The sequence below is a fragment of the Bos grunniens genome, chromosome 1 (genome assembly GCF_055505025.1).
Source record: "Bos grunniens cultivar Pamir isolate PY7600 chromosome 1, Bosgru_T2T1.0, whole genome shotgun sequence".
Lineage (NCBI taxonomy): Eukaryota > Metazoa > Chordata > Mammalia > Artiodactyla > Bovidae > Bos > Bos grunniens.
Genome location: NC_141165.1, coordinates 99,011,734 through 99,038,665, shown reverse-complemented (window position 1 = coordinate 99,038,665; position 26,932 = coordinate 99,011,734). Strand labels below are relative to the sequence as shown.

At 44.5% G+C, this 26,932-nt stretch overlaps 1 protein-coding gene and 1 long non-coding RNA gene across 11 annotated transcripts in view; one reads left to right on the top strand and one right to left on the bottom strand.

The window, feature by feature from the left end:
- Positions 1-24,609, top strand: part of SIDT1 (SID1 transmembrane family member 1) — a 107,481-nt gene extending 82,872 nt beyond the window's left edge. For 4 of the 10 annotated variants that reach the window (XM_086405813.1, XM_086405804.1, XM_086405836.1 and 1 more), the window contains 11 exons: positions 1,405-1,478; positions 2,910-3,033; positions 3,230-3,347; positions 6,842-6,978; positions 7,615-7,723; positions 12,020-12,099; positions 14,030-14,076; positions 19,274-19,379; positions 19,470-19,580; positions 20,779-20,892; positions 22,252-24,609. In XM_086405813.1, the coding sequence (XP_086261939.1) occupies positions 1,405-1,478; positions 2,910-3,033; positions 3,230-3,347; positions 6,842-6,978; positions 7,615-7,723; positions 12,020-12,099; positions 14,030-14,076; positions 19,274-19,379; positions 19,470-19,580; positions 20,779-20,892; positions 22,252-22,314 (1,083 nt within the window). In that variant the 3' untranslated portion in view covers positions 22,315-24,609. Of the gene's footprint in view, positions 1-1,404; positions 1,479-2,909; positions 3,034-3,229; positions 3,383-6,841; positions 6,979-7,614; positions 7,724-12,019; positions 12,100-14,029; positions 14,181-19,273; positions 19,380-19,469; positions 19,581-20,778; positions 20,893-22,251 lie in introns of those variants that run through there. The other 6 variants (XM_086405794.1, XM_086405847.1, XM_086405868.1 and 3 more) reach the window with 4 other exon arrangements.
- Positions 24,610-25,005: 396 nt separating this feature from the next.
- Positions 25,006-26,181, bottom strand: LOC147379987 (uncharacterized). Its single transcript, XR_015165442.1, has 2 exons — positions 26,046-26,181; positions 25,006-25,162 (listed from the first exon to the last, which is right to left on the bottom strand). It is a non-coding gene; the product is annotated as an uncharacterized LOC147379987 (long non-coding RNA).
- Between the last annotated feature and the right edge of the window lie 751 nt (positions 26,182-26,932).

The following is a 26,932-nucleotide window of genomic DNA, read 5'->3' as shown; positions in this document are numbered from 1 at the left end:
ATCATTGTGGGATGATGGGTAAAGTTCCAGACCAAAACAAAGAAACCTGATGTCTAATTTAGCCGGTGTCCCGTCATTGAGGGTAAATATTTTTTGTAAAAGTAAGAACAGCTTCACTAATAAAATATTAAAAGAAAAGGAAATATAAAATAAATAATAAACAAACAAAGAACTTTCCTAGTGGCACAGTGGATAGGAATCCACCTGCCAATGCAGGAGACATGAGTTTGATCCCTGGTCTGGGAAGATCCCACATGCCACAGAATAACTAAGCCTGTGTGCCACAACCTCTGAGCCTGTGCTCTGAAGCCCATGCTCCACAGCAAGGGAAGCCACCCCAATGAGCAGCCCACACCGCAAATAGAGAGTAGCCCCCACTAGCTGTAACTAGAGAAAGCCCCTGTGTAGCAACAAAGGTCCTTTGCAATGAAAAATAAATAAACAGATTTTGTAAAGGCAATCAGAATTTAAAAAAAAAAAAACAATAATTAAAACAGCTTGAGAATCCCCACTGTACCTTTGTAGAATCCTAAGGTCCAGGTCACATAAATGATCTTGTCTAGGATCTATTATACATGAAAAAGCCCATTTAGAATAGCACCAGGCTAAAGGTGTTTCTAATACAATGGCTCTCAAACTTTGTTGTGTGTTCAAATCATCTGTGAGATTTTTTAAGATACCAGTGTCCAAGCTGTACCCCACAGCAGTTAGATCAGAGTGGAATCAGGCATCAATACTGATGAAACTCTTTGTGATTCCAATATACACCCACATTAGAGTGTCAACAGTTTAATAATATTTCACCAACTCCATACTTAATACATGATGAGGACAAGGACTTTATAAGGTTTGAGCACCATAATTTATACTCTAAATATTCTCTGAATACTTTGGGGCTCTGTTGGAAGATACAGCTGTGGTATAGGAGGGTTCTTAATGATAGTGATAAATATGGAAAACTGACCACATATCTCCTTATGTCCACCTGCCCTGTGGTTATCAATTCAATACAAAGGATGGGACAGCTCTTTACCCTCCCAGGATTCATCTAGAAAATAGGATGTACTGTGACAGTCCTGCTAGGCAGGCCCCAGAGTTAACATCCTTTCAGAATCCTTTTACAATAAGAACAAAGGAAATGTTTTCAGTTGAATTCTGTCTGGCCACCTAATGAGGGACACAGAATATTTGAGTTCAAAGCAAGACGGTAGCATTTAAATGAAATGTGTCTGTACCTGTGTAAAGGCTGGAGGTAATGACTCATGCCCTGCTGAGAAGGAGTACTGGTTACACTGTAAATCTCTGACAGTTGATCACTGCAAGCACTGTCGCCTGCTTTCTGTGATTTCAGGCTCAGGGGATGGAGACAGACAGCGTCTCCTCTTCTCGCTCTTGCTTTTACAGGTTGTCAACGTCACTGGCAACCAGGATATCTGCTTCTACAACTTCCTCTGTGCTCACCCCTTGGGTGTCTTGAGGTAAGCCCAGTCCTGTGGTTGCCCATGAGGCAATGAGAGATGCCTTTTTGTGTAATGTAGTATGAAATGTGTATTTAAAAAAAATACTAGAAACAATTGTGGAAAACTACCTCAATCAAAAAGTAAGTATAGTTGCTTAGTCGTGTCTGACTCTTTGGGACCCCATGGACTATAGCCCGCCAGGCTCCTCTGTCTGTGGAATTTCCCAGACAAGAATACTAGAGTGAGCTTGCCATTTTTTTATCCAGGGGATCTTCCCCACCCAGGATTGAACCCATGTCTTCTGCACTGCAGGCAGATTTGTTACCATCTGAGCCACCAGGGAAGCCCTAATCAAGGGTAAAGGGCAATGAAATCAAGGATTTGAGACTAGGTATTCCTCTCCCACTCCTGTATGAGGGGGGTGGGTCGGGGAGGAGCTCAGGAAACAGCCCTAAGAATAATCTGCTAAGGAGAAGGTGGGATGTGTTTGAAAATATCAGGTCCCTAGCTGTGATGACCCTTGTCTATGGGCATGAGCTGCAAATACGTTCAATCCACTAAACAACCTCATAAGATAGATATGCTTATTATTACCACTGTTTTTTTTAATTTAGTAGTTTTATTGCTATTTTTAAGGAGATTACTTTTAATTATTATTATCATTTAAAAAAATTATTTTCTTGGCTGCACTGCACAGCATTGGGATCTTAGCTCCCTGGCCAGGGATCAAACCCATGCCCCCTGCACTGGCAGTGTGGAGCCTTAACCACTGGATCACAAGAGAAGTCTCATTACTCCCATTTTTAGATAAAGATATTAAGGCTTAGTTAGAAAGGCAAGGACTTGCAGAAGCTCCCTCAACTGTGAGTGATTTGGGCCTCATAGCTGGACCTGCTGCTCCTAAGGTTGTGCTCCATCCTCCAGCACATGGTGAAGTGGAAAGAGGGATTTTCCTGGCAATTGGGAGCCTGGCTTTTTCATCCAGAATGAACTAGACTCAGTTTTCTGAAAGAAATCTGCTGACTGTGACCAGTTGACATTTATCCTGAAATTCACAGTTACGGAGCTGAATATGGATGTATAACATGGGTCCATGTATTTGAATTCACTCTCGCAACTAGCTGAATGGCCCAGCTGCCCATCTGCAGAATAGCTCTCTTTCCTAGGATTCATACCCTGCCAGTGCCCACCGGGACAGGAGAGGATCATTGGGTGTTAGGGAGGCTGAACAGGCATCCCTGGGAGGAAATAGACACATTATCACAGGCTAAGCAAAGCATCCTAATACGGAGGCAGGACAAAGATGCTCTCTGATGATTTTCAGTCCTGAAGTCTCATGGAAAGGTTATTGGTGGAAAACAGTGCTGATTTCCCTCGCCCCTCCATGCCTTCGTTCAGCCTCTGAAGCTCTCGGATGCCTTGACTCCCTCGCTATCTCTATCTCCTTAGTGCCTTCAACAACATTCTCAGTAACCTGGGCCACGTGCTCCTGGGCTGCCTCTTCCTGCTGATAGTCTTGCACCGGGACATTCTCCATCGAAGAGCTCTGGAAGCCAAGGACATCTTTGCCATGGTGAGTACAGGGCAGGTAGGGAGGTGGGAGCTAGGAAGGGTTATGGTTCCAAACAGGATCTGCAAGTAGGAGGGACATCTGGTGTGATGATGGATCACGTGTAAGGGACCACACAGGGCCAGAGCGCGGGTGCCGGGTTCTGCGGCAAAGTCACTAATGAGGATCTTCCCACTGACCACGCTTCCTGCTTTTTCAGGAATACGGGATTCCCAAACACTTCGGTCTCTTCTATGCCATGGGCATTGCACTGATGATGGAAGGGGTGCTCAGTGCTTGTTACCACGTCTGCCCCAATTACTCCAACTTCCAGTTCGGTAATCACAATTTACATCAGCTACACAGATCTGAGGTACAGGAGTCTTATCCTGGGACTCTCTCAAAAATGCCAAAGTCGAGCTTGCAAGAATTAAATGACATTTACATGTGCTGAAGTGATCAGAGGGTACCTCGCCACAGGGCGTGATTTTCCCACGTTGTATCATTTCTTCCTCCCTGACCACATTTTATCGACTAGAAAGCGCTGAACACTGAGTATCAATCTCATGGCTAGGTCTGCAGGTAGGCAGTGGGGTAGGTGTCAGGCAGCAGGGCAGGTAGATTTGCCAACAGGGCATCTAGAAATCTCCCTCAATGTAGCTTGGCTTAACTTAGCAGTTTGCTTGCTTTGGGTTGAAAGTAATTTAAAAAATCCAATTCAGATCGGATTAAATAACAAGTATATTTATCAGCACAAGTCCAGAGGTGGCCCTGCTTCCCCTTCTCTGTGACCACCCACCTTGGCTGCACCCAGACTGCATGTTAGTCTTCTCCTCAGGCTGTATTTCCTCCTGGTGACAAAAATAGCTACATTGGGTCTTTACTTCCTATCTCCATACCATGATGTCTGGAGGAGGCAGCAAGCTGGCTTCCAGGAAGCCATCATTTGAAATCAAGGAGAGTTCTTTTCCCCAGACTCCCCAGATGACAGCCCCTCACTCCTCAATAGCTCACACAGCCCTGAGTCCACTTCAGATTCTTTCTGTGTGTGGGTTAGTTTGGGCCAGGGTTGCTACACCAATCCCCGTGCCAAAGGAGGGGAAGTTACCTTTAGACAAGGGAGATGCTTCCCTGAAACCAGAAGTGCTGTGAGTTTTCCTAAACAAACAGGCTGTGAGGTGTGCATTTCTGAGCAGAAATGGAGCTGAGATATTTGAGTTGGCATCTTCATGCTATTAGGATGGAGCAGGAATAGCTGATGCTGGAAGAAGGCAGTTAACAATATCCTCCACACTTGAGGATGTGAATTTTGCAAACAGTTATTTTGTGTTTGTGCTCTAGCCTCCAGCTGTTAACACCACAGATACTCTGTTATATTTTAACTTTTTAAAAATAGAAGACATTTTTAATAGAGGAAATCTATAGAGAACAATACCATTCACCACTCAGAAGGAAAAAAATGCCAACACTTTAAAATATTTGCCTTAATCTACTTTGTTAAAGAAATACAACATGTGTAAAGTTGAGGTACTATTTCAAACTGCTTTCCAAACTTGTCCACTCTCTCCTTCCTCAGAAGCAACAACTATGATCAATTTTATATTATCCTTCTAGTTCGTTTTTATAATTTTTCTTCATTTGAATAGTTCTTCATTTTAATTTGAATAACAAATTAATACTAATTTATCACACTGTGTTCTACATCCTTTTTTCATTCAACAAAGTTTTCAAGAATTATTGGTAATGAATCAAGGATATCCAGTTCATTCATTTTTGAAAACTGTCACTATGTAATAAAAATATACTACATTTATCAATTTCTCTGTTGTACAGCACTTCAAGGTTGCCAATATTTTGCTCAGTTCACTTCAGTTCAGTCGCCCAGTTGTGTCTGACTCTTTGGGACCCCATGGACTGCAGCACGCCAGGCCTCCCTATCCATCACCAACTCCCAGAGTTTACTCAAACTCATGCCCATTGAGTTGGTGATGCCATCCAACCATCTCATCCTCTGTTGGGCCTTCTCCTCCCACCTTCAATCTTTCCTAGCATCAGGGTCTTTTCAAATGAGTCAGCTCTTCGCACCAGGTGGCCAAAGTATAGGAGTTTTAGCTTCAACATCAGTCCTTCTAATGAACACTCAGGATTAATTTCCTTTAGTATGGACTGGTTGGATCTTCTTGCAGTCCAAGAGATTCTCAAGAGTCTTCTCCAACACCACAGTTCAAAAGCATCAATTCTTTGGTGCTCAGCCTTTTTTATAGTCCAACTCTCACATCCATACCTGACTACTGGAAAAACCATAGCCTTGACTAGACAGACCTTTGTTGGCAAAGTAATGTCTCTGCTTTTGAATATGCTATCTAGGTTGGTCATAACTTTTTTTCCAAGGAGCAAGCGTCTTTTAATTTCATGGCTGCAGTCACCATCTGCAGTGATTTTGGAGCCCAAGAAAATAAAGTCAGCCACTGTTTCCACTGTTTCTCCATCTTTTTGCCGTGAAGTGATGGGACCAGATGCCATGATCTTTGTTTTCTGAATGTTGAGCTTTAGGCCAACTTTTTCACTCTCCTCTTGAACTTTCATCAAGAGGCTCTTTAGTTCTTCTTCACTTTCTACCATAAGGGTGGTGTCATCTGCATATCTGAAGTTATTGATATTTCTCCTGGCAATCTTGATTCCAACTTGTGCTTCATCCAGCCCAGCGTTTCTCATGATGTACTCTGCATATAAGCTAAAGAAGCAGGGTGACAATAGACAGCCTTGACGTACTCCTTTTCCTATTTGGAACCAGTCTGTTGGTCCATGTCCAGTTCTAACTGTTGCTTCCTGACCTGCATACAGATTTCTCAAGAGGCAGGTCAGGTACAGACAATTTTGCAATGAATATCTTCATATATATATCTTTGTGAACATGTGAGAAACGTTCCCTGGAACACCTAGAATTAGAATTTGGGGATCACCTGCTTTATGTATCTTCCATTTTACCAAAAAAAGCACCAAGTTTCTCCTCAGAGTATCAGTTTGCACTCCCACTAGCTGAGTGAGAGTTCCCACTTTCCCCTTATCACTAATTTGTGTTATTGTTAGATACTTACAGTTTGCCACATTTTTTAGTAACATGAGACATTACATTGTTGTTTTAATTTGCAGTTCCCTAACCCTCCTGGGGCTTCCCTGGTGGCTCAGATGGTAAAGATTCCGCCTGCAATGCAGGAGACGTGGGTTTGATCCCTGGGTGGGGAAGATCCGCTAGAGAAGGAAATGGCAACCACTCCAATATTCTTGCCTGGGAAATCCATAGACAGAGGAGCCTGGTAGGCTACAGTCTATGGGGTCACAAAAAAGCTGGATGTGACTTAGCAACTAAACAACCACAACCCTCATACAGCTAAGCCACGTGTAATTTCTAGGTGTCTCCTGTCCCTAGGCTAGAAAGCTGTGTACATGGGCAGTAATCAATGTGGTTATGTTTCAGGACACTGAGAAGGACCTCCTGCATCCATCTGGGACTTTCTTTATTGTCACACTATCCTGTCACTGTTAAGGGTTCTTTTATTGTTGCACAGGGGCGTTTATACACATTCACCCCTGCGAGTCAGTTATTCATCATATCATCTGATACTTTTCTTCTGTGAGCTAGGAGCGCCCCTCTTGGAGGGGGTGAGAAGTGGAGTGTGTAGGGCTTGCCTCGAATGTGTCTGGGGAGGCTAGTACACTGGAGGTCAGCACACGGGCTGAGGGCAGCAAATACTCCAAGGCCGGGAGGGCAGGGTTCTCTGAAGATCAATCTGCCGCCTACTGGATCCTGACTGTCTCGGCTCCTCCGCAGACACCTCCTTCATGTACATGATCGCCGGCCTCTGCATGCTGAAGCTCTACCAGACCCGCCACCCGGACATCAACGCCAGCGCCTACGCCGCCTACGCCTCCTTTGCCCTGGTCATCACACTCACCGTCCTCGGAGTGGTGTGTCCCTCCCCACGGCCAGCAGCCCTCTTGGGAGGCTTTTTAATGTTTGGTTTTTTTTTTTGGACCTCAGGTGTACAGGTTTAATTAATTAACCATAATCCTTGTCCCATGACACACTCTCATCATTGGCCCATTCATGGCATTTTAGTTATTTATCTAGAATTTTTGATAATGTAACAGATCCCTGTATAACTGACTCTGGACAGTGTTAATATACAGCTGGGACCAGACTCAGGTAAAACTGGAATAGACACACATAGGCCCTAATGGGACAGAGACTGGCCTGAAGGAACAGAAGCCACTTCCCCAACACGTGTGGACAAGTGTCAGTTGCCTTCTGTTCTTTGGAGAGCATCAGCCTCCAACTGTAGGCCGCCTGCCTCTTCGACTGCTGTTCAGCTGCCTTACCCACTGCTGCCCTTTTCCATTTCTTTCTTTTTCACGCAGCCAGGTAGCCATTCTTCCTCCTTCTCTGACTGTAGTAAGATCCCTAAGAGCTCAGAGGACGGGGAAATCCAAAACAGACACATGGCTCGGTTTTTGACAACGTATGCATGCACAAGAGAAGGAACAACTTTAGTGAGTTCTTTGGGGAAAAGAATAGATGATGGTAACTTCCATCTTTACTTCCAGGTGTTTGGGAAGAATGACGTGTGGTTCTGGGTCATCTTCTCTGCAATCCATATTCTGGCTTCTCTGGCCCTCAGCACCCAGATCTACTACATGGGTCGTTTCAAGATAGGTGAGTCACCTGTTCCCCTATACTAAACATGCCATTTAATGCCCCCCCAAGAAATAATTGTCCTGCTTATCCTAAATGGGAGTGTTACTGGTCACCATGAACACGTGCTCTGAATTGTGTTTATTAGCATATATTTTCTCTAAGAGCTTCCTCTCCTGTATAAAATTTCAGCAACTTATTATCACTAGTTCTGTTTTCAACTGAGAAACTAAGCTAGCTCAGAGCTGAGGCATCCTTCTAACTCCCAAGTCTCAAAAGCTTTACAATTCACCAGGCGTTGAAAGTGCGTTTGCAGAACAGTATGATTGTCATACCACTAATTCCACCGAAAAGAGTATTTCTCAGTCTGTAGTATTTAAAAAGAATATTTCTCTAACCATGCTAAGTGGCTATCAAGAACTTATATATGCTTTTCAAATTCTGGGATTGGAACTCTCAGAGATCAACTTGCCAATCTCAGAGGCAGGATACCTGCCTAACGTTCTCTGACATTGTGAATAGATCATGTTAGAACGCCTAGTGCCCTGTGGAAATCAGCTTCTGAGCTACTCTTGGTCATTCAGCATACATGGAAACAAGTCATATTAGAGCATCTAAATTTCACCCATCATTTTAAGGTCTTGGAAGTCAGACCCAAAGATTCATTTGTATATTTCAAGAAAAACCAACATATATAAACATAGAGCCTCATCCCTAATATTTCCAGAGCCAAGGCAAGACTGTAAATAAAAGCCTATACACCATACATATGAAAATGTTTATGTTATAAAGAAAACTAAAAACACTGTTATATACGGGGAAGAAAGAAAGCAGACCAACAACTGATAAATGCACCTTTATTACAACCTAAAAGGTACAAGCTCAAATTTAAAATTCTCAGGTGCATGGGAGAATACCCTAGAACACAGAACAGAACACAGCTGTACAGGAGAGCTGGTCTCCAGCCCCTGCCACTCTTTTCTTCCCACTGCTGGCTCTGTCCGGCATCTTAAGGGGTCTCACAGGTATGCATATGGACACACTTGTCCAACATCCAATTGGCCATTCCTTGCCTGTAGAAGTGCATACTGCCCTCAGGAAAATAAACCAGGGGAAAAGTTTATGCAGGTTCTGAGAGCAAACTCAAGGCCATTAGGGCAGGGAATTCTTGGGTCCAGGAATTCAGAATGTGGCCTGGGAGGAGCAATCCCCTTGCTCTGCAGACTCCTCACTCACTGGGGAATGAGGGCCTTTCAAATATGGCACCCCTGTTGCCCACATCTAAGAGCAATTCTATATAACAATTGGCTTTAAAACTGTTGTGTACTTAGTCGCTCAGTCGTGTCTGACTCTTTGCGACCCCATGGACTGTAGCCTGCCAGGCTTCTCTGTCCATGGGGATTCTCCAGGCAAGAATACTGGAGTGAATTGCCATGCCCTCCTCCAGGGGATCTTCCCAACCCAGGGATCGAACCCAGTCTCCCGCATTGCAGGCAGATTCTTTACCATCTGGGTAAAGAATTCTTTACCATCTGAGCCACCAGAGAAGCCCAGCTTTAAGATTAGACAACAAAATAAAACAATCTATCATTTTAGCAATTTAATTTTCCCTTTTGGCATGCTCAGTAGATTAACACTTGGTGTTAACATAGCCAGGGTGCCTCCAACTCCTCCAGTGCAAGCGTCATGAGCTAGTTGTGTAGGACATCTGGTCCAGCTGTCTGTTCATGTCCCATCCTCCATACTCAGAAGTGGATGAAACTGTACAAACTAAACTCTCAAAAGGAAAATAATTTAAGCACTATTTTTCTGGGTTTTCCAGGTCGGAAAAATAAAACTGAATATAGATACATGTAATGGTCATGACCATTAATAGATAGAGGGGCTTTTAATATATTTATATCACCTTTGCCCCATACCTTTCTAAAAATGAGGAATTTAGTGTAGTCTGTTATAACCATAAAATAGTTTGCTAGGGTCCCAACAGGAAAAATATGCCATGCCCAAAGACAAATGATTTATTCACAAAGGGATTCTCCATAGGATAGGAGTGGGGTAGAGAAGAATGAAAGTAACCTGGGGTTAGGAGCAGAGAAGCTTACTATCCACAAGCCCAAAAAGACATGGAGGAAGTGGTTACCAAGATGTGGAAGGAGGGCATCATGGAGAGCAAGTCAGCAGGAAAGGATCAATGTCCTTTGGTTGACAGGCAGCCTCACAGGGCGGGCACCAGGCAGATGGTGCTCTGAGCTGACTGTCCTTTCTCTGTCCCTGCAGTCTCCTGCTGGGGCTTCTCACTGTCCAAACCCAACAGAATTAAGGGGACCCACTGCATGGTCCCTATGGTCAGCCTCCCCAGGCATGGTAGGGACAGAGACATGGCAGGTGGGTCTGGAGAAGCAAAGGGAAGATAGTCCTCACATAGCTTATCTGAAGATTTTAAATTCCTGTACCTAGGGAGTCTTCCCCCAAGTGGTTACAGATTTACCAGAGTCAAAAGGAAAATTCGGTACTTCATTTGACAACTGCATCTACATTAAGTCCAGAGGCAGGAAGTTGGGTTAGTGGAGAGTGGTCAGACAACTGCCTTTGCTTTCTCAAATCACAGACTCCCTTCCCTGTGGCCCTTAAGCCTCACCTGAAAATAAATGTGGACACAGGAACAGTGGCAGCAAGGAGGCAGAGCATTGCATAGTGTTGTTAGTCACTCAATCATGTCCGACTTTTTGCAACCCCATGGACTATAGCCCACCAGGCTCCCCTGTCCATTAGATTTCCCAGGCAAGAATACTGGAGTGGACTGCCATTCCTTTCTCCCAGAGATCTTCCTGACCCAGGGATCAAAACCGGGTGTCCTGCATTGCAGGCAGATTCTTTACCATCTGAGCCACCAGGGAAACCCAGACAGAAAACAACAGAGCTACTTGCCCAAATCACCGTTGTGTCCCTTGCCTCCCCAAAAGGACCACAGAGAGAGGAAGGGTTATAAGCTGCAGTTCAGTTCAGTTCAGTCTGCACAAAAGGACACAGGGAGAGAAAAGTCTGACTCATGCTCTGAACGTGTGAGACAGGCAGCAGCAATCTGTGTTCTTTATGAGAAAACATTTCTTTTGTAATCAGAAAACTAAAGTCATCCATTTCTAGAGGAAAATAAAACAATCAGTAGTTTACCTGTTTGGCTTTCTTCTTACAAATCTTTTTTTGTTTTTCTCATTTCTCTGCTTCCCACTGATTCAGATGTGTCTGACACAGGTAATGTTCAGCTATCCTTCCCGGGGTTTTCTAGCTTGTTTTCTTAACAAAACAACCTGCCTGGCTGACCTGCCAAGTCTGCTTTCTAAACATGCCTTCCAAATTGGGCAGGATTTGGTAGGAAGAGGGTGCAGAGAGAGACTCAGAGACAGGTATGCACCCCAACCAGCCCACCTCCTCTGGGCTAGTGCATGCACATCCCCCTACCCTACCACCATGCCCCCAGACTGTATCTAGTCCAGTTGCTTCAGCCGAACCCAGGGTTGGCCTTGAAGAGTAGCAGCAGTCACAACAGACCTGGGGTCCACCTTCACTGAAATGTTCACTTCAGGCAGACTCCAGCCTTGCCTGTGACATCTACATGCAGATGGCTCACAGGACGGCCCCACCTGGGGCTCTGGTCCTGTTTATATAACAATTGTGACATGCACACTCACTGTATTTCATACCATCCTTTTGAAGGATTGCGTTAAATAAAAAAAAGCTCCCCCCTCTCTCTCTCCCATCTATGTTCCTTTGACTATTGTTTCAATCCACATTCAGCCTTTCTGGACATGCTCAATAGTCCCCAGTATCCCCTGGTTTAATTTTTACTGACTTTTAACCACACTGAGAAATACAAATTTGAATTTTCACAAGCTACGATTTCCCATGGTCTAGAGAGAGCAGATGTTTTAAGGTGACTTTTGAGAGGCCCCATCACATCTCTGCTGTAAAGAAAACAGCACTAGAGTAAACCATCAACAGAGGGAAACTTAGCCACAGGAGACCGTAGGCGGGTTGGCCAGCTGCCCGAGTGATCTGTGAGTGCTTGTCCCGTGTCCATCTTGCTTGCCTTTCTGTGGGATGTCGCACGGATGAGGCACACCTGTCATGAAATCCCTGGTGGCTGTGGGGGTGGTGGTGCATTTCTTAAAGCAAGTATTTATTACTGACCTATTAGGTGCAAAGCATGGCTTTTATGAGGTGAGGACATCTTCATCCTGGCCACAAAAGCTCTGGCCACAGTGGAGTGTTCTGTATTACCAGTGACTAAGCCTTCTCACCATGCAATTGTGTCATCAGCAGATTGGGGAATTTTCCGGCGGGCCGCTGTGGTGTTCTACACGGACTGCATCCAGCAGCGCAGCCGGCCTCTGTATATGGTACGTGCATGTCCCTGTGTCCCTTGGCCCTCTCCCAGACAACAGGGCGGCGGGCAGTCACTCAAGGCTCCTCAGACCAAGGGGGCCAGATGGCCTAGGGTGGCTGAGGTCCAGTTAGTGAGGGAAGAGGCATCTTGCTTCCTTTTCTTCTCACTCTTAAAAGACAAGATGGAATGGTACCCTTTTTACATAAAAATTGCTAATCTATAAAGAAAAAAAATATATAAAACTGTCAAACAGTGATGATTGCTAGGGAGGGAGGGTCAAGACAGAGTGTCCCTATAAAAGGATCATCCAAAGAAGTATGATTATTTCATTTGTGAATAGAAGGCAGTATTAATGATGGCACCTGGACCGTCCCAGGCCATCTGGGTCATACGGTCATTCCAATCACTTTCATCAGGAACTTATACTTTTTAGAGTTTCCATTTGTTTGCTTTTTGTGTACTGTTTGATTCTGACAGTGAGTAGGAATGCTTTTTTCAAATTTATAGTTATTGGTTCTGGGTAAAAATACACTGTTAAATATTCTGCCTTATAGTTTTCAATACATTACATGCTACTACAGTGAGCAGAGGGATCAGGGTGCTGGTCTCAGCTGCCTTGGCTCGCTGGCCAGGGACCCCAGAGAACTTGCATCCCTCCTCTGAGCCACTGTCCCAGCCTTTACCCAGGCCTGTGGTCAGAACCCGTGATCCCCTTTGGGCCTGGCACATAGGTGTTCACTGAATTCCTGCTGATAGTTTATAATCAGAAGGATTTTTATATAAAGAATATATAAAATTATAAACTCAACTGTATTACTATGAATTTTTTAAAATGATGTATCATGAACTTGTGATGTGATTATCACATCATCTGGATCCATATTCTGAAGTACTATGATCTTCTCAGACACTAGTATATATATATCGCTCAGACAATCAGAGAAAGTATTTGGTGCAAAGTATTTGCACCAAAAAATTCTTCTTCACTCAAAAGTTCATGATACATCATTTTAAAAAATTTATAGTAATACACTTGAGTTTATAATATACATAGTGAAGTGAAAGTCTCTCAGTCATGTCCGACTCTTTGCAACCCCATGGACTATACAGTCCATGGAATTCTCCAGGCCAGAATACTAGAGTGGGTAGCCTTTCCCTTCTCCAGGGAATCTTCCCAACCAGGGATCAAACCCAGGTCTCCCACATAGCTGGCAGATTCTTTACCAGCTGAGCCACAAAGGAAGCCCAAGAAAACTGGAGTGGATAGTCTGTTCCTTCTCCAGCGGATCTTCCCAACCCAGGAATTGAACTGGGGTCTCCTGCATTGCAGGCGGATTCTTTACCTACTGGGCTATGAGGGCAGCCCTATAATATACACAAGATTGGAACAAAAACCAAACGGGGCAAAGTGTGAATGATAACGACAACCGTGAATTATATTATGAGTTCTTGGTCAATTTTAGGTGCTAACAGCTTCTCACAGTGATGTCAATTGTATCACTCTCTAAAATGTATTTCTACGTTTCCGGTCAATAACATATGCAAAATGTGTGTCTAGAGACCAGGAGACTGGGAGCTGCGGGACCTCCTTGGAGCCAGAGTAATGAAACAAATCCCAGTTGTGTCTCAAGAGCTGCCTTAGGTCCCACCAGTCACCACAACCCAGGGAAAGAATCGAAGGTGCCCAGCTCCTTTAAAAACAGGAAGGAAACAGCAAGACTGCTTTACTTACCAGGCATTCATTTACAGGGAGGAGGTCATGTCTGCTTGTAGTTGGAGGCTTTGCCATTTAGTCCTTCAGAGGATTAGTGTTCATTCATAGGCACAGCTCTCCTATATCGACAGAAAAACTGTTTTCACTAAAGCAGTTTTCTCATAATTGATGTATGGTAAGAAGTAGTGCACGCAGCCTTTCACTCACTGGTTTCTCTCCTTCTTTCCAGGACAGGATGGTATTACTCATCGTGGGGAACCTGGTTAACTGGTCCTTGTAAGTAGTCTTAGGAAAACATGTCTTTCTCTTTACTAACTTCTCTGTAACACTGTGGCTTAGCTTTCCTTGGCTGTCATTTTTACAAAGAAATCTGAAATTAAGGAGAGTGTGGGACTGTGCTTGTTCTAGAGACTTGAAAGAAAGCTATTTGTCGTCCTGCAAAAAATGCACTTGTGTACTAGCAGTGGCCTACCTTAAAGCAATGAGTCCCACACGTCGATGCCTGGAACTCATTTGTTCAACAAGACTAACATCAAATTTGCTATATTTATGTGGATAAATTAGATTAGCTATATATGCATATACATACATACACACATATTTATAAAGAGAGAGATTAACTATGCCAGCAGTCAAAAATGCAACAATTTTAAACTCTTTTTTTAGAGCTTTCCATAATGCTACCCAACAGGCATCTCTTTCTTACTAGGGGGAGTGGGGTGGTGTGTGTGTGTGTGTGTGTGTGTGTGAGTCTCTTTCCTGTTTCTTTCTTTCCCTCCAGGTCTCAGTCTTCCTACTCTGCACGTATCATTCTTCTGCCTTTTCTTTTCCTTCATTATTACCTTGGCTTCGTTTCCTCCTGTATGCGTGCTGTTGCCTCACTCGTGTCCAACTCTTTGCAACTTATGGACTATGTAGGCTGCCAGGCTCCTCTGTCCATGGGATTCTCCAGGCAGGAATACTGTAGTGGGCTGTCATGCCCTCCTCCAGGGGATCTTCCCAACCCAGGGATCAAATCCGTGTCTCTCACGTCTTTACCAGGCAGGTTCTTTACCACTAGAGTCACCTGGGAAGCCCCTTTGTTTCCTCAAATGACCTACCTCAGAGTAGAACAGTGCAGCAAAAGTATGTTTATGCTAGCTATATTTTATGTATCTAGTGTTTGCAACTTATTCTTTTTTTTAATTTTTTAATATTTATTTTTATTTATTTGGCTGCGTTGGTCTTAGTTGTGACATGTGGGATCTTTAGTTGTAGCGTGTGGGATCTAGTTTCCTGACCAGGGATCAAACCCAGACCTCCTGTATTGGGAGCACAGAGTCTCAGCCACTAGACCACCAGGGAAGTCCCAACTTATTCTTAAAAATATATATTCTTGAAAACCATAATCAAGGAACCCAGGAAAACCAGAATCAAGTCATGAGAATTTGAATCTTATTTACGGGCCACGTGCATCCAAAATAAACTTCCCACAAGGTTCCTGCCCCAGGGGTTACCTTGGGGAAGGTCATGCCTGTGAAGGACTGTGCTTCACTGAGGGACACGTCGAGATGGGTGATTCTTGGCCGTGATCACCTGTGATGTTCGCTTGGCCACCTTTTTACTGAAGACCCTACAGTCCTGGTGACTTTGTAAGACAGGGTGGAGGGTACTGGTAGGAGATACGATAATGAAAAAACCGATGACATTGTCCACAGGGTCAGAATCACCTGGCCTGTCCCTGCCTCTTGTAGAACTAAAATCAAACCAGGTCTGCTCACAAGACAAGGTGTATGGCCTTTCTCTTCTTAGCAGGATCTCTGTGGGACACCAGCGCCTGCAGGGTTGGGGGAAATGAGGCACAACGACACACTAGTACTGTGACTGCCCAGCAGGGGGCGGTACCTCCTCACTAAGGCTCTCCATCCTCAGTTTCCCATGGATATTACAAAGGTCATGGAATGACTGAACATAAGCAATGGAACCCCACTCCGGTACTCTTGCCTGGAAAATCCCATGGACGGAGGAGCCTGGTGGGCTGCAGTCCATGGGGTCGCGAAGAGTTGGACACGACTGAGCGACTTCACTTTCACTTTTCCCTTTCACGCATTGGAAAAGGAAATGGCAACCCACTCCAGTGTTCTTGCCTGGAGAATCCCAGGGACGGGGGAGCCTGGTGGGCTGCTGTCTATGGGGTCGCACAGAGTCGGACACGACTGAAGCGACTTAGCAGCAGCAACCTTGAGTCAGTCCCATATAGTCCTTGAAGAACAAGAGTGGTGTGTATGCATATTCATATAGGGAGAGATGTATGTATACATCGAGAGAGAATGAGAAAATAAAACAAATGTGGCAAAATGCTAATAAATGATGAATATGTGTGAAAAGTATACAAGAGTTTAGAGTATACTGAAGCTTTCAAATTGTGAGAAGAGGAAATTTCCTATATCATATAGGACAAAGTCAGTTGAAATAAAAATTGAACAAAAACATTTCTTTGAATCACCTTTAATTTCCTTTATTATATTTTATAGTTCTTAGCATATAAATGTTTTACCTGTTTTGTCAGGTTTATTCCTAAATATTTTATATATTTATTTAGGTATGAGTTTAAAAGATATTTTTTTAAACAATCAATGGACAGCTATCCCATGCTGTTGGATTGGGAGAATTTATGTTGTTAAAGTGGTCATACTATCGAAGGCAACCTACAGATTTAATGTAATCTCTTTCAAGTTACCATGATATTTTTCACAGAACTAGAACAAACAATCCTCAAATTAAATGGAACCATAAAAGACCCAGAATTGCCAAAATGATTCTGAAGAAAAAAAAGAAAGCAAGAGGCATAACCCTCCAAGACTTTAGACAATACTACAAAACTACAGCAATTAAAACAGCATGATATTGGCACAAAAACAGACATACAAATCAGTGGAACAGAATAGACAGCCAAGAAATAAACTCACATATCTATAGTCAATTAAACTTCCACAGATGAGGCAAGAATATACAATGGGAAAAAGTCTCTTCAGTAAGTGGTGTTTGGAAAACTGGACAGCCACGTATAAATCAGTCAAGTTAGTACACACCCTTACACCATACAAAAAAATAAACCCAAAATAGATTAAAGGCTTAAACACAACATATGACTTGATAAAACTCTTGGAAGAGATTATAGGCAAAACATTCTCTGATATAAACCATACCAATGGTTTCTTAGGTCAGTCTCCCAAGGCAATAGAAATGAAAATAAAGACAAACAAATGGGGCCTAATCAGACTTACAAGATTTTGCACAGCAAAGGAAACCATAACAAAACAACCAATGGAATGGGAGAAAATATTTGCAAACAATGCGACCAACAAGGGCTTAATTTCCAAAATATACAACCAGCTTATACAACTCAATAATAAAAAACAAACAAACAACCCAATCAAAAAATGGGCAGAAGACCTAAATAGAGTCTTCTCCAAAGAAGACATACTGATGGCCAGCAGACACATGAAAAGATGCTCCACATCACTAATTGTTAGAGAAATGCAAGTCAAACTACAATGAGGTACCACCTCACACTGGTCAGAATGACCATCATTAAAAAGTCTACAGACAGCAAATGCTAAAGAGGGTATGGAGAAAAGGGAAGCCTCCTACACTGTTGGTGGGAATGTAAGTTGGTGCAGCCACTCTGGAAAACAGTATGGAGGTTCCTCAGAAAACTGAAAATAGAATTACCATATGATCCAGTAATCCCACCCCTGGGCATATATCTGGAGAAAACTATAATTCAAAAAGAAATGGGCACCTATACAGTCATAGAAGCACTACTCACAATAGCCAAGACATAGAAACAATCTAAATGTTCATTGGCAGAGAAATGGATAAAGAAGATGTGGTACATACATACAGTGGAATACTACTCATCCACTGAAAAATGAAATAACACCATCCGCAGCAACATGGATGCATCCAGTGGAATCCATGTATGTAATGCACTCGGTGTATAACTGAGTCACTTTGCTGTGCAGCAGAAGTTAGCGCAACATTGTAAATCAACTATACTTCAATAAAAAGTATATTTTAAAAAATGAACAAAAACTGTTAATAACAGCTTTACACTTTAAATACTTGGGAATAAACTTTGAGAGATATGTAGGATCTTTCTGCAAAACATTTAACTTCCTCATTAGGAGATATAGACAAAAAGTTAGCTAAATGAAGAAAGATACCATGCCCTGGGGGAGAAGATTAACTATTGTAAAGATATCAATTCTCAAGGTAATGTGCAAATTTAGAAACTGGAACTAAGTTAATAGGGTTTTATTCAGAAATTTATTTACCTAGTTAGACAAAATTTTCAAAGGTCTCTGCAAAGGATTAACAGAAGAAAGCAAGCACAGAAGTGTATAGCGACAGCCCCACACTATCCAACAGAACTTTCCGGAATAAAGCTTAGTGTATTAGCCACTTGTGGTTATTTGAGCACTTGAAATGGAGTCTGACTGAGAAAATTCACTTTCAGTTATTTAAATAGCCACATGTGGTTACCATATTGGATAGTGCAAGCTAGCCTAACCTATGTTGGGAAGTCCCTGGTAGCTCAGTTGGTAAAGAATCTGCTTGCAGTACAGGAGACCCTGGTTCAATCCCTGGGTCAGGAAGATCCCCTGGAGAAGGAAATGGCAACCCACTCCAACACACTTGCCTGGAAAATCCCATGAACAGAGGAGCCTGGCGGGCTACAGTCCATGGGGTCACAAGGGTCGGACACAAGTTGGCGACTAAACTACATCTGACAACCTATGTTAGATAATCTATAAAACAATAATAACATGGTGAGGCACTGATTCAAAATTATAAATTAGTGAATCAGAATGAAGAGGCCAGAAATCCAACTCTATATCATACATGTGCATAGTATTAAAAACAAGCTTTCAAAATCACAAGATAAGCAAGAGCTATATAATAAATATTTCTGTTATCTCCTGCATTGCAGGCATTCATTACCAGCTAGGCCACCAGGGAAGCCCCACATAATAAAGATCTCTGTTATAACTGAGTAGAAATTTGGAACAAAATTAAGGCCAAACCTCAACCAAATAAACTTCAGTATTTAGACAGCTAGCTAAAAATTGGTAATATGTGTCAAACCAATTATTGAGACAATTCTATGTCTAATCATCTAATCATCTTAAATGCAAAAAGAAAAAAGCAGGATATGTCTAAAGGCATTCATTGTTGCCGTTTTTTATAATAGTGAACAACTGAAGGACAAAGAGAAAACTCATTTCAGCCAGAGAGTACTGTTTAGGTACATCCACAGATAGGAACTTTATAATCATTAAAATGAATGTTCTGAAAGAGATTTAATAAATTGAAAGTTAAAAGATTTTTTAAATTCCCCTCCCACCAGAAATGGGGGTGGGGGCTGGAAGGGTGGGTAATGCCAAAAGTCCAGCTTCCTGGCTACACAACAATTCCTCTGTGCGCTCAGCGCCCTCTTTGGACTCATCTACCGACCCAGGGACTTCGCTTCCTACATGCTGGGCATCTTCATCTGCAACCTGCTGCTCTACCTGGCCTTTTACATCATCATGAAGGTAAGAGTGGCTGCTGGCTGGGCGCCGCGGGCCCTCCTCAGGTGACCGGGTGATGCATGCAGCCTGGCGGCATTTGCTTCTCACCCACAGCTTCGCAGCTCCGAGAAGATCCTCCTGATCCCGCTTTTCTGCATTGTCGCCACCGCTGTAGTGTGGGCTGCCGCCCTGTATTTTTTCTTCCAGAATCTCAGCAGCTGGGAGGTAAGAGAACAGCGTTTGTCTCCTGGACAACGTGCTCTCTCCATCTTGCTTTTCTGACCTTCCTACCTCCCTCTCTTCACGGGCTTATTGCTGTTTTTCTGTTTTATATTCTCTAATGTGAACGCTTTTTAAAAAGGGGTTGGTTTTATATAAATATCCACACATAAATACTCAATAAATGCCATGTCATTATTACCGGGGTGGCGCTTCTTAAACACGAAACCCTATCCCCACTGCCAATGTGATCTTCACTGTGTGTTGTATTATGATTGCGATCCTGTTCCAATGGATGCTTAATATGTACAGAACGCTTGATTAGTGTATCGTCGCCACCTTATCATAGTCATCATCCATAAACAGATACCCAGGTGCAGGTGTATATAAACCCATTTCACAGATAGGAAAGCTGAGGCCTAGGAAACTGGTGATGTATGTGAGGCATAGACCAGGGAGGAAGTCTTAGCTCCCCATCACCATAACCACCGCAATCAATGTCAGAACATTTTTATCACCCCAGGAAAAATCCTACATCCATTCGCAGTCCATCCCCATTTCTCCCTAACCCCTTGGCCTGAGGCAACCACTAGTCTTTTGTCTCTATAGATCTACCTATCCTGGACATTTCACATAAATGGAATCATACGCAGTCTGAGTCTGCCTTCTCTGTGTAACGTTTCCTAGGTCCACCCTTGTACAGATCACATTATATCAGTACATCATGTGTTTTTATTGCTGAATAATGGCTCAGACAGTAAAGATTCTGCCTGCAATGTAGGAGACCAGGGTTCAATCCCTGGGTCGAGAAAATCCCCTGGAGAAGGGAATGGCTACCCACTCCAGTATTCTTGCTTGGAGAATTCCAGGGACAGAGGACCCTGGTGAGCTATAGTCCATGGGGTCGCAAATAGTCAGACACCATTGAGTAGCACTTTCACTTTTCATTCCATTGTATGAACATGCCTCATTTTAGCAGATGTTCAGTGGATGAATATTTGGGTGGTTTCCACTTTTTGGCTTTTATGAACACTGCTGCTATGAACATCTGTGGACACATTTTTGTGTGGACGTATGTTTTCTTGGAAGCTAATAATGTAGTGACCCAGGCATCTAGTAGCGACTATAGGTTTCTGGATGCTCCGTCCTCTACGGAGTTGAACTGTGGGACTACTCCCCCACATCCTGCCTCACCTCCTTTCAGGGAACACCAGCCGAGTCCCGGGAGAAGAACCGAGAGTGCATCCTGCTGGATTTCTTTGACGACCATGACATCTGGCACTTCCTCTCTGCTACTGCCCTGTTTTTCTCATTCTTGGTGAGTTTATAAAAACTTTGCTTCTCTCTTTACATCTTATATTCTTTTTTTTCCTCTTCCCCTCTTACTTACATCCTATTTTTAATTTCCAAGTCTTCATTATGATTCAATGTACAGATTATCTCTTTTTTTTTTTAACATTGTATCCTCTAGTTAGATCTTCATTTTGTTCTTTTACTCTTCAATACTTTAAGACACAGTGATAAAATAATTTTTCTTCAGTTGCACAATGCTTGGACTGCACTGATGATTGGAACTCACATGCCCAGCTTCCCCAGGAAGTGCTTTTGGTGGCACTCGCTACCATCTCAGCCACACTAGGTTATTCCTTCTTGTGTCATACTCACATTCCTCCCTCTCCTCCAGTCTCACTACATACCTTATTAATACAAACATTTTCCAAATTCCTGGAGTGGCTCAGGATAGCAGCCAGGCCTCTCGCTGCCTTTCTAACCAGTCTCTTCCAAATCTCTCCTGCAGTCCCTTTGTTTTTTGCCCACACACCTTCCCTGAAGCTGTGCATATTGTAACAACCCAGGATGACAACTCCCAGCATACTTCCATCTTAATTTTGAGTTTTCCAAAATAAAAGTATATGGTGCCTGCACACAAGTTCTTTTAACAAGTAATAGGGGCCTCCTGGGTTCACTCTGACCCCTTACTTTAGTCTCAGCCAAGGAACCTCAAGAGCGGAGCGGGGCTGCCTCCTAGTGGCCAGTTTGGGAAGTTTAACCAGTCTGTATAAACATTCTTCCTTAAGGCTTTCTTTAATCGTCACATTCTCTGGGGAGAGAGAGATAATAAAATTGGAGCTAAGAGTTCCCTCTACATCACAGAGAGAGTGATGGTAGAGGGAACTATAAATGGAGGGTAGGGGAACAATTCTTATAGCAATATTCTATTGCAACAAAGTTTTATTCCTTTTAGGTCCCCACTCGAATGTCCCCTTCTAAGTGGTAATGATGTCCCCAGCCACCCCCAAAAAATTTTACCTCATCCCATCCCATACTCCCTATATTCCCTCCACAGTTTAATTTTTATCCTTAGTACATACTGCTATCTAACATAGTAGCCTCTGTTCATGCATTTGCTTCATGTCTGAAGCCCTCTCTCAAATGTAAGCTCCATCAGGGTAGACATTTGTCTATCTTTTATCCTAAGCTGTATCCCTAGCATCTAGAATAGCACTTAATAGACCCTTGATATATACTTGAGTAAATGAATTGCGGGATTACAAGTGTCTATTAAGAGCACAGCACTGCAGAAGACATGAAAACAATTAAGTACACTTGTGAGTCAGAAAACAGGGACTTATCGCAACTGTGCATTCCTCTCATTTTTTTGCCCGTCTTGTTTCAGGTTTTGTTAACCCTAGATGATGACCTAGATTTGGTTCGGAGAGACCAGATTCCTGTCTTCTAAGCCTCCAGCATGGAGAGCTGGGGAGAGAGAGCCACTGATCTTGGTGCTGTTTCATGAAAAATACAGGGACTGCAGCAAAGTCACCACTGCCAAACGCTCCACTCGCCCACTGATGGGTGAGTTCTGTACACATTCCCACAGGGAGGAGAGGCGCTAAGAGGGACCCAAACCTGCAAGAAAAGGAGGCAGAAGAGAAGTTGCAGCTGTGGACAGAGATGAGCCCTCCAGAGTCAGAAACACCCACCATCCCCTTTTGTTGCAACTCTGAACTAGACGTGGGCAAGCTGCATTGAAGTCAACCACCTTGGAACTCTTCCTACCCTCACCTGAGACTCACCAGCCATGGCAGAACCATGCTACACTCTGCCCTCCACCTGCCTCCCTGCCCAGAGAGGCCAGCAGCCCAGATTTCCTGCCCAGAAACTCCAGGCTGTGCACCTCTGTAACATCCACTGCTCTAGATATCCCCAAACACCAGCCTCCTTCTCCAAGGTCCTGGGATGATGTGATTCCCTGAAGTCTGGTAGAGGGGTGGCTCCAAGGCCCTGCCCAACTGGGATAGACGTTCTGTAGCACCAGCTGGTCACCTCCACTGCAGGGATGCTGTATGCTTCCCTCAGGCTCCCAGCAGCATTAGGAGGACTCCAGGTTGGGCTCCAGGTTGTCACACACCCTTGGCGGGTAACTGTCTCTGGGACCAAGGCGTGGGTGCTTCCCTGTTCCCTGCGTCTTCATCCCTCCGTTGTGTGTTGACCCCATGACTCAGGCTCTACCTTCTTGCGAAGGCCCTGTTTCTCCACAGATCAGCTCCAAGATGGACGGGGAAATGGGAAATTCTTCCACCATCAGGAGGAACAAGAGGAATGCCCGACAGCACTTGGAGACTGGTGACATCAGCATCAGGCCAGCGGGCCTCGCACAAAAGACTTGGGTTCCTGGAACAGATTTAGCAAAAGCAAAAGCACCTCCAATTCAAATAGCTCCATCCTGTGCCCACATCACCCTTGGGGAAGACATAAGTGTTCTCATCAGGGTCACTGCTCTCAGGCTCCTGTGCCACCGACCATGACCCTCCTCTGCTGCTTCGTGCAGATCAGGGCTCCAACCTTCCCCGCTAGGTTCTCTGGAGGCCAGTCTCAGGATGAGCGCATCTCCCTCCTCCTCTCCAGTTGCAGAGAGCTCAGCCAGTTTGGGGTTGTCTCTTGGATTCACATTCTCTCCCCAGGACAGTGTTGAAAAGTTCAACAGCCCCCACCCTCACTCTCACACTGGTGGCTGCTCTGCCCCCAGAAAGTCCCATTTTGACCAAACTCCCCTGTTACCTAGCCTAGATGCGATCATAACTTGTACATGCAAACACACGCACACAGGTATGTCTGCCTGTGAAACCGAAGTTACTTTCTCACCTCTGCTTTCCCGATCTTTCATTAGAGAAATGGATCAGCCACCCTTTTTAAAATATATTATTCTTTCTCTAAAATAATGTTCAAAACACATTTTGGAAGTTTAGCAAACTTACCCTAATTTTAAGAACACAGAGATGCTTTCAATGAAGCACTGTGACCTTTTTTTCTAAAATGCTCTCAAATTTGTAATTGGCCTTCTGTTATTCTTTATTTCTTAAAAATTGTTGGCTTCCATAGGCCACATGTAGCTTCCCAGATGGTGCTAGTGGCAAAGAACCACCTGCAGGAGACATAAGAGACATGGGTTCAATCCCTGGGTCTGGAAGATCCCTTAGAGGAGGGCATGGCAACCCACACCAGTTCTCTTGCCTGGAAAATCCCATGCACAGAGGAACCTGGCATGCTGTAGTCCATGGGGTTGCAGACTTGGACACGACTGAGTGACTGAACTGAACTCAACACATAGGCCATATGAAGGCCACCTAGTAAATGGTTCTATTAATCTAACATCTAAAACAAATTTCAAACCTGTTTAACTTTGCTGAGTTGACTTAGTTCTTTTATTTTTAATGCACTAAAGGATTTCGTATCCAAAAAAGGTGGGGGCAGGATGTGAACAACAAAGTTTGTTCAAGCACCCCTGTGGCCTGAGTGAATAAATGGTAGGACACTTAACCTGTTCGGTAGCTTGTCTGGGAAATATGTCCATGGAAATGGAGAGGGGGCCCTGTAGAAATGGATGGATTATGCTGCTGTATTCTTCAGCATTGTTTTCTGACAGTGTCTGCCGAGTGCTATAAGCTCACATATTGTGGTTCAGTTTTGTTCTCTGCAGCAGGGCTGAAAACCCAGACCAAGCCTGCTCCTATAAATATCAATTCTAAATGTATTTGTTGTTAGCTCTTTCTATTGTGCTGATTTGTGCAGTGGTAGGAAGATACAAGAAAGGCGTTCGACTGTGTCGGTTGGGTTGATAGGAACTCAGGATGGAGGGGGTTATTCATAGTGGTCCCTCGTCCACGCTTAGCACAGGCCTGTGCAAATTCTGTGCTCGTGGACTTCTCTCTTTACATGAGGGGAAGGCAACTCTGAGTTCAACAGGAGGGTAACGGGAGACAGCCAGCCCGTGAGGAGGATCTTGGCAGAGGCACAGGGTAATGAGAGCAGTTCACTTGGAGGGCAGAGACGTGGCAGCCAGAGGAGCAAAACGGCACATAAGAAATGGCCTCTTCACACCCCTGACGAAGGCTGGAGGCGGCCCCAGCTGTTAGCACTGGGCGGTAGAGGGATCAGCCTGGTTTTATTTTAGCAGCAGGAGTAACCAGTGGAAAACCAGAGTCTATCTGGGGAAGGGACTTTCCATGGCTGAGATGGAGTCAGCACCTGGGGCAATGACAGAGGCAGCTGCTTCTTCTGTGGCTCCAGGCAGCCCCCAGAGTGATCTGTGGGGTCACAAATGTATGTGTCAGGGGAACAGTAATACCCAAATGTTTCTCCTCCTAGGAGACTGTCTAAAACTTGGGGAAAGGGGGAAAACAAAGATACACATTCTTCATAGAAGGACCTGTTGGGTCTCGGAAAAAGTCTTGAGTCAGACTGTAGTCCAGATATGTTCACCTGCTTGCTGTGTGACCTTGTGCAAAGTCCTGGAACTCTCTGGTCCTCACCTGCCACATCTACCTGACACTTCATGGAGCTGTGCAGAGCAGGAGGAGCAGTGCCTGCAAAGAGAAGATCCTCACATGCACTCTCGAATCCTGCAGGGTGGCAGGTTCCCCTGCTTGGATGGCATCTCTCACCCATGCGGGCCCTTCATTGAAACCAGCTGTGCTGTTATCTGTCCTCAGTCCCAGTAGGCCCTCAAGGGGCTGGGAGGCCTCTCCCCCTCCAGAGGAACTGTCCAGAGTTAACAAACATCTCCCTCCCTTCCTTGTCCTTTTAAAGTTGCATTTCACTGTCGCCGGCCCTTAAGACTGCAACACAGATGAAAAATCCCTACCAAAGCTAGGGCCAAGTGGAAAGTCTGGCTGTGCACAAAGTCACACCTCATTACTGACAGCTCTGCCCTGGGAATCTCAGAGAAAACCTAGACTTTGTCCTCTCCCCAGCAGTTACTGCTACCACGGTCCAGGGGATGCCCTGTGCAAACGTTTCCCCTGACCCTCCCCACCCTTATCCGTAGAGAAAGCCGGGATGTTCAGCCTGCAGGTAACAAAACTGGTCCCAGAGGAGGCCTGGGAGCGTCTCCTGGTGAAACTAACGAAGATCATTACGAGTCAAGATAGAACCGGCGTCTGCCCGAAGTAAAGTAAAGCCCTTGTTTACCATAATTTTGCCCAGCTTATAGTCGTTTTTTTGTTTTTTGGCTTTTAACGCTCTTTGGTGGTGTTACGGAACCAGGTCCATTTTACCCGACATACAGCAACCAAAACGCCGAGACGCTGAGGTTCGCAGCAAAGACAGGGTTTATCCACATAGCAGCCATGCAGGTAGCCGGCAGAACAAACTTCAGCTCCTCCTCCGCGAAGGCACGAGGCGGGGTATATCTGGGATGAGGAATAAAGAAGCCGAAGCACGGTGGGCTGGGGCGCAGGGAGCGTGGCGAGACATGGATAGGTGATGGGGAAAAGCTGTGTGGACATCTTTCCTGCAGGCGTGACTAGGCTACGGGCCTCTGCACATCCCAAAGGGCACAGGCAGACACCCGCGCATGCCCAGTTGGAGGGTCGGGGATCCCACCTCGTTTCAACCAATTCAGCTGAGCTAGATGCCACTGACTCCAGGTTCCCGGAAAACGTCTCAGGCAAACACGTTTCTTATTGTCTGGGCCACGTGCGGCTTGGAGGACGTGGGAGTCTTAAAGCAACCTTGATTAGGGAATGCAGGGGAAATGGCTTTGACTAATTACCAACAGTTTCAGTGGGAACAAGATATATTTGTGTGGCTAAGTTCAAATGTCTCCTCCATATTAAGGCACCATCATCAATAAGGTTCAGATCAGATCAGTCGCTCAGTCGTGTCCGACTCTTTGCGACCCCATGAATCGCAGCACGCCAGGCCTCCCTGTCCATCACCAACTCCCGGAGTTCACTGAGACTCACGTCCATCGAGTCAGTGATGCCATCCAGCCATCTCATCCTCTGTCGTCCCCTTCTCCTCTTAATCACCTGCTAAATCTTAGGCTTTAACACACATGAATTCAAATAAGCTTG